Source organism: Phaethon lepturus, unplaced genomic scaffold (genome assembly GCF_000687285.1).
Source record: "Phaethon lepturus isolate BGI_N335 unplaced genomic scaffold, ASM68728v1 scaffold2522, whole genome shotgun sequence".
Classification (NCBI taxonomy): Eukaryota; Metazoa; Chordata; class Aves; order Phaethontiformes; family Phaethontidae; genus Phaethon; species Phaethon lepturus.
This window is the reverse complement of record NW_010521134.1, coordinates 281,220-299,318: the sequence shown is the minus strand read 5'-3', so window position 1 is coordinate 299,318 and position 18,099 is coordinate 281,220. Positions and strand designations below refer to the sequence as shown.

General features: G+C 37.7%; 1 protein-coding gene across 1 annotated transcript in view; it reads left to right on the top strand.

Moving 5' to 3' along the window:
- PAWR (PRKC, apoptosis, WT1, regulator) overlaps positions 1-18,099 on the top strand; it is a 42,362-nt gene that overhangs the window by 23,253 nt on the left and 1,010 nt on the right. Inside the window, exons 3-5 of the mRNA XM_010281410.1 lie at positions 3,951-3,985; positions 12,577-12,724; positions 14,099-14,203. Of these exons, the coding sequence (XP_010279712.1) occupies positions 3,951-3,985; positions 12,577-12,724; positions 14,099-14,203 (288 nt within the window). The remainder of the gene's footprint in view (positions 1-3,950; positions 3,986-12,576; positions 12,725-14,098; positions 14,204-18,099) is intronic.

Here is an 18,099-nt window from a genome sequence, read left to right as displayed (position 1 = left end):
TTATGTTAATCAGGAAGCATGGCCATAACCTCAAGGCTTCAGCATTTTCCTAAAACAAGAAGCTGTGTAAAAAATAAGAACTGAGGAAGTTTAGAGCCCTGAGTTCGTACTTTATTAGCAAGAGTTGTATCTACAGGCAGTTAGGCAAAATTTTGACCCAGTCACCTACGTGTCTGTCTTTCTACATCCAAGCTTAAAAAGAGAGTTGAACCACTTGTCTATGGCTAATGGGACAACCAGGATGTTTCTGAGACCATCACCACCAAGGACTGTGACTGATATTACTGATAGGGTGTTTTAGTTTTCATATACAGTGAACATGTATCCGAACATATTAGATGAAACTACTTCAATCTCGGCATACATCAGAGTCAAATCACCTTGTCGGTCATTGCCGACTGTGCTAAAGCTAAAAATCAGGTGGTTACAGTCCTCTGTATGTAATGTTCAGATTGGCAAGTCTTTAGATAATAATATTAGAAGGCAGAATGAAATCCTCTGAAACTGCCAGATGTTAGGTATGTGTTCACTTAAACTCACTAAGCTCAGAGAAAAATGCAGATGGAAGACTCAGATGAGCAGAGCAGAAGCACAGAATGATTAAGCCTGGAAGGGATCTCAAGGAAGTCTCTAGTCCAACTCCTGCAGACAAAGCAGGGTCAACTATAGCAAATTGCTCAGGACTCTGGCCAGTTGGGTTTTTATTACCTCCATGGATAGAAACTACATAACCTCTCTAGGCAACCTGCTTCAGTGTTTAAACTCACAGTAAGAAAGCATTTTCTTATGTTTAAGTTGTATTTCATGTATTTCAGTTTCTGTCCATTGCCTCTCATCCTTTCTGGGGGCGCAATGGCGTACGGCTCCATCTTCTTTACCCCATCAGGTATTTATATGTATTGGCCAGATACCTCCTGACCTTTTACTTCTCCGAGCTGAACATTCCCAGCACTCTTAGCTTCTCCTCATGTGTCAGATGCTCCAAACCTTTAATCATCTGTGTGGCCCTTTGCTGGAGTCTCTACCATATGTCTTTCTGATAATAAGAAGCCCAAAACTGGACCCAGCACTCCAGCTATGGTCTCACCAGGGCTGAGCAGAGGGGAAGGATCGCTTCCCTTGACTTGCTGGCAGCGCATCCCAAGGATGCCATTGGCCGCCTTTGCTGCAAGGACACGCTGATGGCTCATGTTCAATTTTGTGTGCACCAAGACCCCCAGGTCCTTTTCTGCACACAACGGTCCATAGCATGCCCTAGTGCTGGGGATTATACCTCCCCAGGTGCCAGACTCTGCATTTCCCTTTTTTTGAACTTCAGGAGGTCTCTCTCAGCCATTTTCCAGCCTGTCAGTGACCCTCCGCTTGGCAGCCCGGGTTTTGTGTATTCTGCGAACCGCTGAGGGCGCACTCTGCCCCATCATCCAGGTCATTAACGGAGATGTCAAACAGTACTGGTCCCTGTACTGACCCCTGCTAGTGACTGGCATCCAGCTAGCATTCATGCTGCTGTTCATAACCCTTTGGGCTTGGTAGTCCAGTTGCTTTTCATTGTACCTCACGGTCTGTTTACCTGGCCCATATTTCAGCAGTTTGCTTGTACGTGTGCTACATGGGAAGGTGTTGAAAGCCTTGCTAAAATTGACATAAACATCATCTGCTCTCCTTTCACCCAGTGAGCCAGTCATCTCGTTGTAGAAGGCTGTTGGGTCAGTCAGGCATAATTTCCCCTTCATATATCCATGCTGATTTCACCTTCTTGTCCTTCAGGATTTGTTCCGTAACCTGCTTGGGGACTGAGGTAAGGACTGGCTTGTAGTTCCCTGGATCTTCCTTCTTGAAGATAGGAGTGACATTTACTTCCTTCCAGTCCTCAGAACCTCCCCCTACTGCCATGACCTTTCAAAGATAAGGTACCCTTAGTGAATTTTAAAAATAGCATTGGTACCATTTAAAATTCTGTATCCTTGCCCTTTTAGAGGTGAAAGGTTGCTGCTTCGTAGCTGTGAATTGCTACTTTTTTATCACTGATGACAGCATGTGAATAGTTATCATGTTGAAACAGCAATTTTACACCACTTTGTGGGTTTATTTAAATAATTCCTATGACTTTGTTCTCCTTATATTAGGGAAAGTGTAGTACATATTGCAGAAGTTGAAAATGCTTCATAAAATAAAATGCACTTTAAGATCGAGTTTTGTTTCTGTAAGAGTATTCTGTAGCTAAGTATTCTGCACAAATACTTTTCTCAGCTTTACTTTCTATGATAGAATAATTTTATTTTTATCCTTTTTTAGCTTGTGTATTTACATACAAAGACTTTAACACACTGATCAGTGAAGGTAGTATAATGTTTTGTAGGATTTTCACAGTGGATGGAATTTCTCTTGCATCTTGGTTTGAGAACTCATTTATTCCTTTGTCTGCAGTGTCATAAATAGACAGAATTTCATGCTTTGACATTTATTTTTTTCCAATAAAGGCAACTGTTCCGTTCATTAACTTCTTAAATATCTTTCCTGACTTTTTACCGAATATTTGCTGATGCTGGGGGTGAGTTTTGTCTATGACTAACAAAATAATTGGTTTGTGTTCTTCTTACAACATCCTAAAAAATATTTGTGGACTTACTCTGTCTAATCTGAGCCATCATTTACCAGTTGAAACATGTCTTATTTTTTCTATGTGATCAGACTGGTATTGGGAAGCTACAGGCATAGCATTATTGATGCAAGTATATTCTTTCAGGTTTTCTCATTTGTACATAATGCGTCGATTTTTTTCAGGGGTTGTGTAACAATAAATGAGCCCTTTTCCCCACTGTTCTTTTTGTTTCCATTTCCATCTTTACAGAGCCTGAATAAAAGCATAATGGATTTTTTTTTCAAATTAAAACAAACAAAAAAAACAACACCCCAAAAAAACCAAACAAAATGTAATCTTAGTTAAAAGACCTTACTTCATTGTGGGAATCTGAAAAGTAATGCAGTTCTTTACCTTAAGCTAGAAAAATTACCATAAGACTTGTAGTCTGCAAGTAACCCGTGTATGTACCTTTAAGAGGCCAGATGCACAGCTCTTGCACTGTCGAACTCCTATTTAAAATCTGTACTCCTACTTAAAATGTGTTCTTTTTCTCGCTATATTTCAGTTGCTAAGATCATTTCCAAATAGCAAAGGAGACGCAGAGTGTTCTTTAAGTTTGTAGTCAGAATGCGTTAAGCCTCTGCAGGTGCTTAGAAAGCAATGATCTAAAAATTGACGTACAGAAGCTTGACAAGTCACTGCCTGACATTTGGGTGCACGAAACATCTATGTACAGACTTCTAGCCTAACAGCAAATGCGAGGAGAAGACCGCTTCAGTTAGCCTGAGAGAAACTGAAGTGAGCCAGATTGCAACACCTAGGTCAGCATGGCAAAGAGCATAGCGCTGTAGTTACCATGACCCAGCTGATACGTAATAAATTGATTTGGGTCTCAACCCTGTACTACAGTTTTTCTTCCATCCAGAAGGACAGCAGTGGTGCCGAAGAATCGGAACAGTTTTGCTCCGCTGCTCTTGGATGAGCAGATGAACAGCTATCAAAGTGCACAAGCGTTTCTGTATCAGCAGTGGTAGTGAAGGTGTATTGGTGGCAGGGTGTATACTGTTTTGGTAAGCTGCATGTTCTGGATGCTGTGGGATGGAGTAAGTGCATCCAGTTTTAAGATGTAACCAGAAGCTGTCGTTTAAGGGTTCTGAACTGCTGTTCGGAAGCAGTTAAATGGTGGTGATAATCCTGGTATTCTGTCTATTCCTGACAGCAAAATAGTGCAAAACTGAGTTGTACAGCACTGTGTTGAAGCGTGGGCCTCCTGCTCTTAACTGCATTTTCTATGGAGCGATAAAGTATTTTGCAAGTACAAATACAAGAAAAATGTTAATTAGTTTTTCCTTTCTGTTTTTTTTAGGACTCCTCCAGGATGGTTTCAAGCAGGTATAAAAGGTATGAGATCTTTGTACACAACACATTTCTTTACATATGTAGTTCTGCCATAAATAAATCTGGTTAAATGGGTGTTTGTAGTAGAGTCCATCATACTGCTTGTGTAAATAGCCTGATTTTTGGGGTAAGGACCTGAAAGGTGCAGCAAACTTATCCAAATGCCTCTCTATAAATGCAGCTAGTATTTTCTAGGGTCTTTCTAGGGCAGAACATTTTCCCAAGCAAATGTCTAACTTGACTACACGTTACCTAGGATATAGAAGTTTCACAGTTAATTTATGAGCCACCATCTTCTGAAGTTTAATACAGGAAGGTAATTTTGTTCTCCACAATAATATTGAAAGAAATTTCTATATTTGTCATACTAATGTCTCCATTGTAAGGGATGCGGCCCGCATGTAGCATGTCCTGTTTGTTATTTGTTTGTCTTTGAGACAAGTGTTATCCTGGTCATTACTCAAGTTTTTCAATCAGAAAAATATTTCAGAAGCTCTTGATGCACCTGACCAGTGTGTGAAATTTTTGCCCATGTGGAATTAATATTGGGACAGCTATCACAATTATTAGGAAAATGTAATGGTAACATGGAGTTTAAAATACGTCAACTGAAGCAAGGCATTTTTGTAAATATATTTTTATTTCATACATGCATGTATTCTTTTTTAGATAACCTTTACTCAGGTAAAATGTGTAGGTGGTTAATTCATCTGTGTACATATATACTGGCTGTAGAAGTAAGTGCTAAGAGCACTTAGGTTTATCTAGTTGTCACTGGTGTATTTTCTACCCCTCAGACTTGTTCGCCTATAGAATCTTAGAATGTTTTGGGTTGGAAAGGACCTTCAAAGGCCATCTAGTCCAACCCCCCTGCCATGAGCAGGGATATTTTCAACTAGATCAGGTCGCTCAGAGCCCCGTCCAACCTGACCTTGAGTGTTTCCAGGGATGGGGCATCTACCACCTTCTGGGCAACCTGTGCGAGGGTTTCACCACCTTTATTGTGAAAAATAATAATTTATCCTGTTATGCTTTAGATTTTTTAGCGTGTTGCTGTCTTTTATATTTATATTCCTGGGTTCTCATAAACCTAGTTGAGTTATGCTTTTTATTGCTGTAGGAGTTTTTTTAATCACTTTGTCATTGCAGAATGGGTGGACTTATTGTTACAACTTTAATAACCATGCAGTTTCATTATTAATTTCTTATTAATCAAACACATTTTAGTTCAGTCTCCACTTCCCCTTCAGTCCCCATGCAGAATTTCATTGCTCTTTGTATCTCCGAATACTTAGTGGTGTGTGTCACAGTGCTTTGTGGCTTTTCATAAACCTTATCTTTACTCTGTCACATGCTGTATACATTCACTAGCAAAAACTTGGTTGTGGGGGGTGGTAGTAAATAGAAGTTTGCACAATCACATTCATAGCTTATTTGAAAATAAGCTAGCTATTCTGATTAGCATTGCAAAAATAGGATACTCCACAGCTAGAAAATGCTAAAGTAAGACTTTTTTGTGCAGTCTTCATTCAGTCAGCTTTAGTTATGTCCAGGATGTACATTCTTTGTTTGTCAACTTTCCCCCTCAGTCCTGGCATCACATTCAAGAGGAATCTGACTTGCTATGAGCTGCTGTTCAGTATTTTGCTATGTATGTTGCCATCTATCTTATTCGTTGCATAATCTTCAAACCTCATGCTGAAAACAAAGGATTCTTTTCCTGTGAGGTCAGCACAGTGCCCGGTGCTCACAAAGACTTAAGAGGGTTTTAATCTAGCTGTACCTCTATGAGGTATACAGTAGCTAATAATTTATAGATGGAGACTTGATGCTCACTGTGATTAGAGTTAACACTATCTGTTGATTCTCTTCTATATTTGAAAATTTCTATCCCCCTCCCAAGTAATTTTTAAGGTGAGAGTACTTGAACAATGTATGGCTCCCAGTGGCTTTGCTTTCTGGTGTGAACGCTAAAGGAAGGAGTCAGGACCAGTGTCCTCTTCTGTTCTGTCAGTGCTTGGCTTGTTTACCCCTTCCAACATCTGCGATAAGGGAACATCCTAGAGAAAACAGCATTCTCTGCAGTAATTCTCACTCTCTCTGTACATCTCACTTTTGTCCCAAATACAGCAGAAGTCCTTTGGACACCAAAAATGCCATTCTGTGATTACACCTTGTGAATGCCAAAAGGCTGAACTGAGACCATAAGCTGCTTGAAGGCTCAAATATGTTCAGCTTCATGTGCTTTTAACAGTTTTGTGTGTACTCCCTTAGATTTTCAAAGCAAACTGAGAGCAAAGCATGTTCTCACATAAGGACCACTTCGAGATCCCATTTGAAACTGTTACTTGTGCTGCTCTGATGACAGGTGGTCAGTACTTGGTGGGTAGGGAAAAGAGACCGTTAGTAAACTTCACAGGCATATGACAGCAAAAGTGAAAAGATAATGTTTACCTAAATTCTTGGGCTCTGTTACAGACTCCCCACTCCAGGAAGAACGCGCTATTTGTCAGAAATTTTCAGGTCTTTTTCCCCTATCTTTACTACTCCTGCTCCTTATCTTTTGCTTTCTCCCTCTTCTCCAGTTGTTCCTCATCAGAAGTGACATCTCCTAATTTCAGCATTTTTCTTCACTGGATTCCATTTCCTAGCCCAGTTATATGCCTTTCCCTCTCTCTTCCCTTTTCTCATATATCCTTATATTTAACCACAGAGGTCCTAGTCTTCTCTAATATTTTTCTGCCTTCTTTTTTTCCCCTGTTTTGTCTCCATCCTCTATCCTCTTCTGATATTTAGTCCTGGGTTACTGATACCATCCTGGTCTTCCGGTAGCATCCCTTTCCCTTCCCATATAGCTGTTTTCATGTCTGCATTGAGAAACCCAGGCTCAAGGAATTGCACAGATTTTATTACCTATTTAATCAGACACACTGGCTACTTTGCCTTACATGGATGCAGCAATGCATGGTTAAACATTTATATGACATTGCCGAGAAACCCGTTTTACTGAGTGCCCATTGACTGGAAGACATGTTTACAAATGAAGTCTACTGGCTGCTGTTGTGTTATTCTATTTCTGTTCTGGCTGACTTGGACAAACTGAGCCTGTCTCTTTATGCAGTAAAGTAAATAAAAGTTTGGGATGAGGATCTTAATCTATAACTGTAGTCTGTCTTCTGCATTTACTTTAGATATTTTCATACTTACACCCCAAGAGTTTGTGTAGGTATTCCTTTTTAGTTGCATGATTAACCGCATAAAATATTTTCAGAAGAAAATGATAGTTCTGTTGTGTTCTGGAGTGGTACTGTAAGATTTATTAACAGCATGACCAGAATTTTTGAGGTCATGCTGACATGGAGGCCACAGGACATCTTCATGGGCTTACTTGGGAGTTGTGACCAGCCAGCTGTCCTGACTGTGAGCTTCCTGGGCTCAAAATGTGTAGGTATCCTTCAGTGGTAATAGCCCATATCAACTTCCTCATCTTTCATTTCTCCCTAAGCTTCTTTTCATGTAATAGACCTCATCTTGGCCATTCCAAACTTCTGTTACTGTTAACTGGGCCTACCAGTTCTTGTACTGCTCTGCGAGTGGTTGTTTTAGAGGAACAAGCACATTGCCATTACCAAGAATGGTTTTCTGATTCAAGTCTGATGCTGTCAGCATAGTTGGTGTCATCACTGATTTCTCAAAGAAGGGAATGACAAAATGTATTCTGCTTATTGAAATATTTGAGTGAAATCTACATGTAAACATGAATTCTGTTTCTCTTGCATTCTGTGAACTAAAAAGTTTGTTTGCAAGTAACAGTAAAGCAAAATATGTATGTGGACATAGGAATATTTTTATAAGCACAGAAAAACTGTTTTAGCAGCTTATTTTTAAGACTGTCTACTAGCTTTTGAACCAATTTAACTTCTTTTTTAGAGATGTCTTAAATTGAAAAGAAAATCTTGCAAATTGGGATTTAAAATAACTCAGAAGATTTTTGCATGGTTCATGGGCCAGACCGATCAGGCTGGATCACTTTTACAGAGACAGATTAAAATCTCTGAGTGGTTCAGGAGTGTGTTCCTCTTTCAGGTTCGTTTATTAGTGGATATTAATACAGTGTGGCTTTACGGCTTCTAGACAAAATGTCAGGGTTTTTTCCCCGCCTCTTTTAGAATAATACAGCTCCCTAACGTGGAACCCAACAGACAGAGACCTTTACCCACTAGTTCTAAAAGACCATGTTGTACTTGAGTTTAACATTCATGCAAGAGTTGAAAAATAAGTGAGGAAGAAGAGATCACAAGAAGAGAAGCAACTCGTGCTTCAGAGCACTCATTGGAAGTGCTGAGAAGCAAATGTTACAGACCTGCTGAAATTCTCATGCTCAGTGTTTTTGGATTACTACAAAGTTTAAACTATTAACAATTTACATTCCATCATTCTAACCTTGATCTCACCAATTAAAAAAAAATACAGCTGTAAAATACTATTTCATAACACTATGCCTAGACTTGCCTGTGTTTGGCAGTTTTGCAGCAAGGGTTGGCTGTTGAAGCACTGTCTCATCTAACTTGTTACATGAGGACCACTACTGTGCAGATAGAAAGACTTAAAATGGACAGGGGTCACTCAAGGTGCTTCTCTTGACTTTTGTATCCCCTTTTCAGCCAATGCTGATGTTACGGGAAGACAGAAACACTTAGGGTTTTCTGCAGAAGTTTTTGATGGTTTAAGTTGAGCCAGATGCAGTTCTTCACTGTCCCTTGTGTCACCGCTCATGCAGCTGGACAGGGTGATGCTTCAGGGAGCCACTGTGGCTGAAAGTCAATGGCTTCCTTTGCTGGGCTGCTGGATTGCTGCATCAGCTCCCTGAATGGTTTCCTACTTGGTCACCTGAAGGCCAGAGCCAGGAAAAGTGGAGGATGCTAGGAACGCGCAGCTGTAGAAGAGACAAGACTGCCTTTCCTTAGCTCACCTGTGAAAGCCATGGAGTTGGCTTAAGCAGTCTGAAGTAACAGAAGGTTACTTCAAGGTGGCCTATTTAGAAATACCATCTTTTGCTCATTCTTTTAAAGAAGCTGTTGGCAACTGGATTTCAGTGATGTAATTAACTGGGAGTTTCCAAATCAAGTACAGTTACAAGGTTCTGGCAATAAATATAAGTGTGTGGTAGTTGAAATCAATGAAGTCTAGTTTTGACTGGGTGATTTTAATAGGATGAAATACCAATTCGACAGTGCTGCAGGAAAACATTGAAAGAACCAAAGAGAAGAGGCACTGGAAGGAGCAAGATTCATTCCACCTTTCTGTAATACTGCTGTTAAACCTGCCCTGATGTGAATCACTGATTTTTATTTCATATTAAAGGAAATCACTAGAACATCATTCCAAAACAAAACTTCCTTCGGTGTAAGAGTAGTCAAACTGTGATGCAGGTTGATTTTGCTGTATGATTTTTATTTAAATGCAGCCAGAAAACACTTTCAAAAGCAAGTTGTCTTAAGTTGCAAGAGCGTTTTTTGTTTTCGGCATTCTAGTAAAGGAATAAATGTTTAAAATGAGGTTTTGGTAGTGGCTAATTGAAAGTAAGCTAGTGGAACAGCCAGTTGAGTTTTGTAAAACTTATTGTCAAATATGCCCTTTTGAAGCAGTAGTGAGGGATGTTTCTATCCAGATGCATTCTCATTTGCTGCTCTCCCGGTGGGCACTCTAATCCACTGTATCTATGGCTACAAATACAATCTCAGATACTCTTCGCGAAAAATAATTTAAAAAATAGTGTTTCCTGCAGCCATAGCCTGTGGCTAGATGTTTCAGCTGCAAGTGTTGAAACAGTCATATGCATAAGTTACTTGAATGCTAATGTGGGATGCGTTTTGAACTTCCTTCTTCACCAGTGACTCTAAATTTTTTCAACTTGCAGACCCTTACCATTTTTCATCTGGTGCTGATGACTGATTTTACCCAATGTACATCTACTGACCGTAGGCTTTCTTTTCTTTCATACCTTTTGTGGGAAACCCATCAACTTCCAAGTTCCAAGTATTTGTAAACCTTTATTCAGTTAGGAAGTGGAGGAAGCTAGTTTGAGACTGCAGCTGAAACCTTAATAGGTTCTGCTGTCATGTGTATGCACTCCATCCCCACCCCAAAAAAAGAAGGCATACAGGCAATTTGTTTTCTTAGTATTATACAAAGCTCTTCACTTTGGATGATTTTTTAATAATAAAATATTTTACTTTTAATATTTATTAATTTATTTAATATATTTAAATATAAAATATACATGTTTATTTCCATAGAGATGTTTTTGTTGATAGGTATTTCCTCTTAGTAAAGCATAGATACCAAGTTCAGTGCTATTGTTATTCTAGATAAGTTTTCTTTCTTGTTTAACGCTCACAAACTGACATTGTATTTGAAGACTAAAATTCCGTTCTTTGTGAAAGGTATGTCTACTATGTCTTGCATGGTACCGTTTTTGCTGTTGCTGTGTACTGGACATTGGTTATAACAGCCAAAATAATGAACTTTGTATCTGTCACATTCCTTGTGTTGGGTTACATACTAATGCCTCTGTAAATGTTTTTTTAAATCCCATTTCCTTCATGATATGTCCTTTGTACTTGCTGATACTGAAGAGGACTGTGTTCAAGTAGAGTCTGGCCCACAGTGGAATAGGTGAGGTTTTTGAGTGTGAATACAGGGAAAATACAGCAAGTGTCTTAATTTTCAGTATTAATGAAACCCTTCCTATCTAGGTATTCTTTCTTCTAGCTTTCCTGTAGGAGCATCTGCCAATATTGCTCGCTGGAGCTGAATTGAGATACTCTAGTATACTAGCAAAAGGGTTCATTTTTGAGTGAAGAAGGATTGAGCCTTTTTTATATGGTCTATCCTTGAGACGTTAACAGCACAAAACAAAAACATCTCTTAGAAAGCTAAATTATCTAGAATTTATAGAGTTAAGCTAAAATATGTCTCTTATGTTGTGTTGCAACATGCATATCCGGTCCTAGAAATGTTTTTTAAAAAAATCTTCTAGATGAAGAATAAACAGTGCTAAATATGGTAATAACATTAAGCTACAAAATTCCTTACAATTGTGTCAGTGTGCCTTGGAAACTTCACACATACTGGAGCAAAACAATATTTATATCCATGAAAAGACATCGTTTTGCCAGGTACTCCTGCTTTTGATTTGCACTGTATCCATCTAGATGTGCACATTGTCAGTAGGGGTTTTCTAGAGTTATGAAATGCAAAACTGTTAAATGAACACATTAATCACATACTCTTCTATGTTTTAAAGGAAATGTAGGGATACTCATAGAGCTTTTCATTCTTTTCTTAAGTGCTCTAGAAGACAGTTGTGCACATATTTCAGCTGTGTGGTTTCACAGAATCACATGGTGGTTGACATTGGAAGGAACCTCTGGAGGGTATCCAACCCCCTCTGCTCAAGCAGGGCCACCTAGAGCCGGTTGCCTAGGACCATGTCCAGATGGCTTTTGAGCATCTCCATTCGAGTTCTCCTGGTGAAGACTGAACAAGGCTTGGTTTTGGTTTTGGTTTTGGTTGGTTTGTTTTTTGGTTGATTGTTTTGGGGTTTTTTGCCTTTCACTGTTTAGCTGTATATTTTCAAAGTCTAAGTAGTGTAGTTTTGGTGGATTGAGGAGGGAAAGATCTGTATCTTCCTTCTTGCTCCCAGGGCACTCTGTTCTGCTGCTTTAAATTATTCATTAAATTCTACATTGAAGGTAAATAACATTGCTATTAGGAAGAAAATAGCTACGGGAAGAACACTGTTAAATTTGTGACTTTGAAAATGCTTGACTTCTCATATATATTTTAAAATTAGCACTGGTTTTGTACATAGCAATCATAATGTGGAACCCATAAGCTTTTTTAAATCTAGCTTATGTACATTTGCAATGCTTATCTGTTAAGATTCCATGGCAGTGGTTTTGTAAGGAATCTTAATCACATGATCTAAAACAAAAAATTTACCACCAGGTAACCTACCAACTGAGCTATGACAAACTGCTGTGTATCCAAGTTCTGAAGTAAAATATTTGGAAATGGCATAAAATATTTTGGGCTGCATGACTTTCTCACTTTGGTTTGCTTTCCAGTTCCTTACAGGCTATATCCATGGTTCCTGAAAAGTCAGTTGACATGTGTAAGCTTCTTACGTTTTGGACATGTACTTGTTTTTCATCCTTTATGTTTTCATCTACTTAAAAAGATGCTTGGTTTAAACTCCATAGTGGTACTTTACTCTTTAAAATAAAGTTGTTTAGCTTGGTTTTTAATGTGCGCAGTTCATAAAACTTTAAAAGCTTTACAAATAAGATTAGATAAGTATGTGTTTAAGGTTTATTACCTTTGTGATGAGAGCTGCATCAAGCAAGTATTCGACTCCCCGAGGCAGTGAATTTAGTGAGTTCTCAGCAACACAAGAGCTGTGAAATAAGTCCTTTGCAGTTTATTAGACTCACCTATTGAGCGCTTTGGAGAGCACTTCCTGTTACTTCTATCATTTCCATTTTGTTAAATGTGTAAATAGGTGTCTACTTTGCTCTTTGCCTTTGTAGCACAGCTAATGCACCAGAAGATGATGCTCCAAATAGATATTCCCGAACAGACAGGACAGCTTACAGCAGATACAGCAGGGATGCAAACTCTTCTGGCAGTTCTGTACCAAGTAACACTTTGGAAAAGAGGATTGAGGAACTTGAAAGGGTAAGTACCAACTAACATCTGCATGGCATACGTCTGAAATAAAGCACCTTTGAAACTCCATGGGGAGATTTACAAGTAAAATACATAGAAATGATGCTAAATGCTTGAAGTACAGATAGTTATGTCTATAAAAATGTATAAAGAGTCAGGCGGAGTAGAATGTGAACTTTCTAATCACAGACATTTAGTTTTCATTAGATATATAAGTGAGAGAGAGTTGAGGTAAACATAATACACTTAGAGAACCAGCAGTGCTCTGCGTATTTCTCATACACACCTCGTGACACACCAGCACAGGGCAAATAACTTGTGGGAAGGAGATCTCACTGGCTGTTCAGAAAATTCGTAAGGCTGTTTTTGATCTAATTCTTGTTCTGAGTTTTTTAATGTACTGAAATATTATAAAATTTAATAGCTATCCAGTTGTTTGTTAAAGTTTTAAATATTTAAAATATGTATTTAAAACAAAGTTTTCATGATTTCAGACATTCTTCATACAAACAAGTCTGGGAAAATGTAATAATGTTAAAGTTGAGTTTTTCACCTAAAACAGTATTTTGCTAAATAATATCGTCTGTTCAATCTATTACTGGCTTCTCTGTCTTCCGCTGAAGTGGATTTTTGTGGGTAACCAATATTCTTGAATTCGTATGGATGAAAGTTACTAAGTAAACACAATTTGAATACATATTTTTGCAAAGGGTGAAAATAAAGCATATGTCGTAGAAATGAATTTTTTTTTTTTTTTTTTTTTAAGACTTGGGGAAGCCTGATTTGAGTGAAATATGCCATAATGCTCTCTTCCAAATCAGCTTCCTTCTGAAATAATTTACCTACCAGTAACACAGAAAATAGAGGAAGACTTAAGGGCTTTCTTTCAGTATCGTGAACCCTGATTCACTGAATTCCTAATGGACACTTTCATGTTTTCTCACATTTCTCACATGTAGGCCCACAGATCTAACAGTGCTTCATTCCTTGTTAATGGTAGTATTAAAAAAAAAAGACCAACAAAGAAAAAGGGAGGAAAAAAAAAAGTAGTAACCCTCCCAATATCAACATATTTGGAAGCTGATACTTTACATTTACTTCTGGTTTGGGCCCTTATCCAATTTTGGGTTCATACTTAAATGTTAATTAAAACATTATCTCTGGAATCAGAGGTATCACACAGGTTTGCTGTCTGTAAAATGTTTTCTTAGACATGATTCTTTAGCTCCTTGAAATGTAAGGGCTTTAAGATGTGGCTTTGTCTTGCTTAAGAAAAGGAATTATCGGTAAGGGGTGGTTCTTCGTTTTAAACGGTAATAACTGAAAACTCTCTCTTAAAACCAAAAATTACTTTTCAAACTTCATTGCATATTCTTGTTTTAGGAACTTGCAAAGGAGAGACAGGAGAATGTGAGATTAATGAAGATGACACAGGACAAAGAGGAACTAATTGGAAAGCTGAAGGAAGAAATTGATTTATTAAACAGAGTAAGCACATACTTTCTTATATGGTGCTATGTAAAGAAGGGATATAAGTTTCTGCATTCTCTGTGCTTTAAGGGCAGACTGGAACTCTTTCATAGAGTGGATTAGTGACCTCATCTTGCACTTCCTGGCTGAGGTGCCGAGCCTGCATGTACTAGGGAAATATGCCTCTACCAGTCCAGTGCAGACATGCCCATAAAAATTCAGAAGGAAATTTCAGAACTGGCTTTGGTCAATCCAGCAGTGAAGGGAGGCAATAATTCTGTGTGCATAGAGCCAAACTTCCATTTTGCACTATTCATTTATAACAAAGGAGGACTGCATTTACCAGTTTGCAAACTAATCTAGAGAATAATCTCAACTCTAGATGAGATAGATTCTAGATAGAATGAGAAACAATTCTGAAACAGATCTCATTTACTTCTTTATAAGAGAAAGTTGGAAGTTAATATATAGGATTAATGAAGTATTGTCTGTTTTGGAGGGATTTCTATTTTAATTGAGGAATTGGTCTTTATGCCGTTCTTCCATTCTGCAAAGAATCTGTCACATCTAAGCTGATGACCTTATTATAGTCAAGGCAAGTGTTCATTTCTTCTACATAATGGATGGCAAAGCTACTTAATACTGCTGGTCACATCTGACTTCTGACTTAGAGGTCAGAAAGAACAAATCAAAAGAACCTAAATCACTGAAAGCTTGCGTTTTAGGACCATGACTGTTTGCAAGGTTTGCTGTTGCAGAAAAAATGTTATTTTTTTCTGCTATATTTGAAGTATGATGTCCTAAATTAAATCCATTAAGTGCCTGACTAGAGACCATCTTTGAACATTTGTGATAAAGTCAAGCAGTGCCTGTGCCTTCCTTGTGTTAAGTATGATGGCAATTCCTGCTTGTTGTGTGGAAAGAAAACACAAACCAGAATACAGTCCTGTCAAAAACCTCTTTATCACACAATGACTAAAACTGTGCCTTTCCATGAGATCTACAAAGCCATCTGATTGGTGCTCCCTAGGTAGCTTCTCTTAAACGCAGATGAGAATTTTTTTTTCTTTTTTCTCCATCAGGTCAGCACTTACCATAGCTATAACATTATCTGTTAGCTTAATTGCAGTGCAATTTATTTATGTTTGCATCCCTTGGGCTTTTCTTAGCGATGAAATAGCTGCCTTTTGACTTCATGTGCAGCATAAAAATTTGTCTTCTTACAAAAGTTTGAACACATGCTTCCATTAAAACAGATATAGCTTTAGTTTCTTTTTTAATAGCTCTTGGATTTATGATTGCTTCTATATTGGCTATCCATGTGGATTTAGAAAGAGGAAGGCTTAGAATATTAAGAAAATCTATAGAAATACTGCATTATTCCCATGATAGAAGGTTACTGAAGTTAATAGGGCAGTTATATTTGCCTAAGGTTTATTGTAGCTGACATCATGAAAGCCAATAGTTGGACATCCATCTGTTCTTCATGGAAAGTTACTCTGTAGACCTGGCACCAGGTTTGGATGCTTTGCATGGAAGCACAGTTGTGATGTTCAGCCTTCTACTTGGATAAAAGGATGTCCTGAGGACTAAACTTTACTTAGCCAGCTTATGCAGAGATCTTTTTAAAAAGTTTTGCTGGTAGGCAATCTAAATAGGGGTTAATATATTAATCTGTCAGTGGATAGTATTTCTCTATCTTTTCTATTCGTTAAAATCTGCAGTTATTGCATGTTAAGTTGCACAGATATGGAAAGAATTTCATGTCAAAGAGCCTAAATAACTTAAAATGTCATTTTATTGCATAGTTTTCTGACTGCTCAGTCCTCATACTTAAAGAAATGCTCTTTCTAGAAGTTTCAGTTCATAATCATGGTTGCATTCTTGATTGGCAAAGATCTTGTGTTACGCTTGAAAAACTGTTTTTCCAAGAATTCTGAAAATTTCCTGGCAGACTTTTTCTCATTTTAAATAAATATATTTATTTAATGTAACAATATAATTTTACTGGGATTAGTCAGTACATCACAAAGATACTTAAAAAATACAAGGTGCATTTATATTGAGAAACAGAAAAGTCTTTCTGCTGTAAATGGCATTCTTTCGCTCCAGTATATTAGCCACTAAAAGTATGTCTGCCACATTTATTTTGTAAGGAAGGGGTAATTGCTTCATAAAAACCTCAAATGTCTGAAGGGAAAGGCATCTCAAGACATTCAAATATTTGTACGCTAAGTTCAACTGTCGACTAGTTTACACTTAGTCATCTCTGACCTCACTAAGATGTCATTGTAGTTAAATGTGTGTTTGGAGAGAGTCTGTCAGTGAGGATTTACAATCTAATTACTGTCAGTTGTGTAGTTACCGGTTCTTTGGTGTGTGAAGTCCAAACTTTCCTGCTGTTGCATCTTTTTTTGCTAATAAGCATAAACTAGTGTTGAAATTTTAAATTTTGAATTTTGAATAAGAAACTGTAAATTTCAGAGTGGCAAACACCACCTGCATCTCTTGGTCCATGGTTTCTACAGACATTTAAACCACAATAGTTATTTTTCCTATTTTCGTATTTGATAAACTCTTACTTGTAGTAATCTTTGGAATGTTATTTTTACAACACAAACATTTCACAAACTTCTAGTATTTTATTTTGCATAATTTACAGGTATTTTAAACAGAAGGTTTTTAGGTAAGGTTTAGTTGAGGCGTGTGATGGCTAGGTTAACAACAAGTTCAAACACAGTATTATGTACACTGAACTAAAAAATTACCATTTTATTGAAAAAGTGTTGTCCCTTCCATCTGATTATTGATCTGAACTGCACAAGAGAGAAAGCAAAGTGTTTTTCTTACAATTACACAGTAAACTGTATTTATAGTAGCTATCCATCAAAACTTCCCGTGTTTAGATGTTTAAGTCACTTGTAGCTGTTATGTTGGAGTGGTCAAACGCTTTTCCTGGAAGGCGTTCATCCTGTGATGCAGCATTACGTCTGTGAGGCAAAGAGGAATTTCTGCTAGTGATTTCTTGATCCCACATTACAAAAGCAATAAAGTAATTGCAAAGGTATTGCGGTATGGATTTTGGCTTGGCAAACTGAAGAGGCTTTTAAAAATCATTATACTGATTAAACACAACATCTCTAGCATGCATATCTGGAATGACCCCACCAAAAAGAAATAAGAAAATAGGGTCGGTATGTCAAACACCACATAACAACTTGAAAGAACATGAAAGAAAATCTTTTCCCTACTACTGTTTTATGGCAACAGTAGGGTTTTGAAGACTTCAACCATAAGATATCTAAGATCTCTAATGAGAATTCTGGTTCTTCCTCCTTTGCCTGCATTTCATTTTCTTCCTTAAGGTGCTGTCCTTGAGGTTAGTTTCTTCATTTTTTCCTTCTCATTCTGTTTCTTCCATGGGGTTTTTTTGTACAGTAAAACTATTTTTACTGAAGTAATGCTTACATATTAAACAGCAAATTTCACTGGTTTTCACTTTAAAGGCTTGAAAAGAGTTGGTAGGAAGTGAAGAAGTGAAATGGCAACTGAGTAAATAGGGTAATTGGTGGAAGAGGGATGAACATTTGGGGTGGGAGCAATCTATTTTAAGCACCCGTTAGCACTATATATGCTGTCTGTTCTTTCAGTAGCAGTTTAGACAAGTTACAAAATGCCTTTTAATTCTTTTCATAGAAAATGGAAAAAAAAAAGAACAGGAAGTACTTTTTCTGAAAATTTTGATACTTAATATAAAACACAACGCAGGTCTTTTTGCAGTAATAACCAGGGATGTGTATATGTGAGTGGGACAGTTGCAGACAAGCACAGTTTAGGGAGCAGAGGCAATAGCTGACTAATACATTCTGTATATGCCAATAAAATAATCACACCCATCCTGTTTTAGTTTCTTG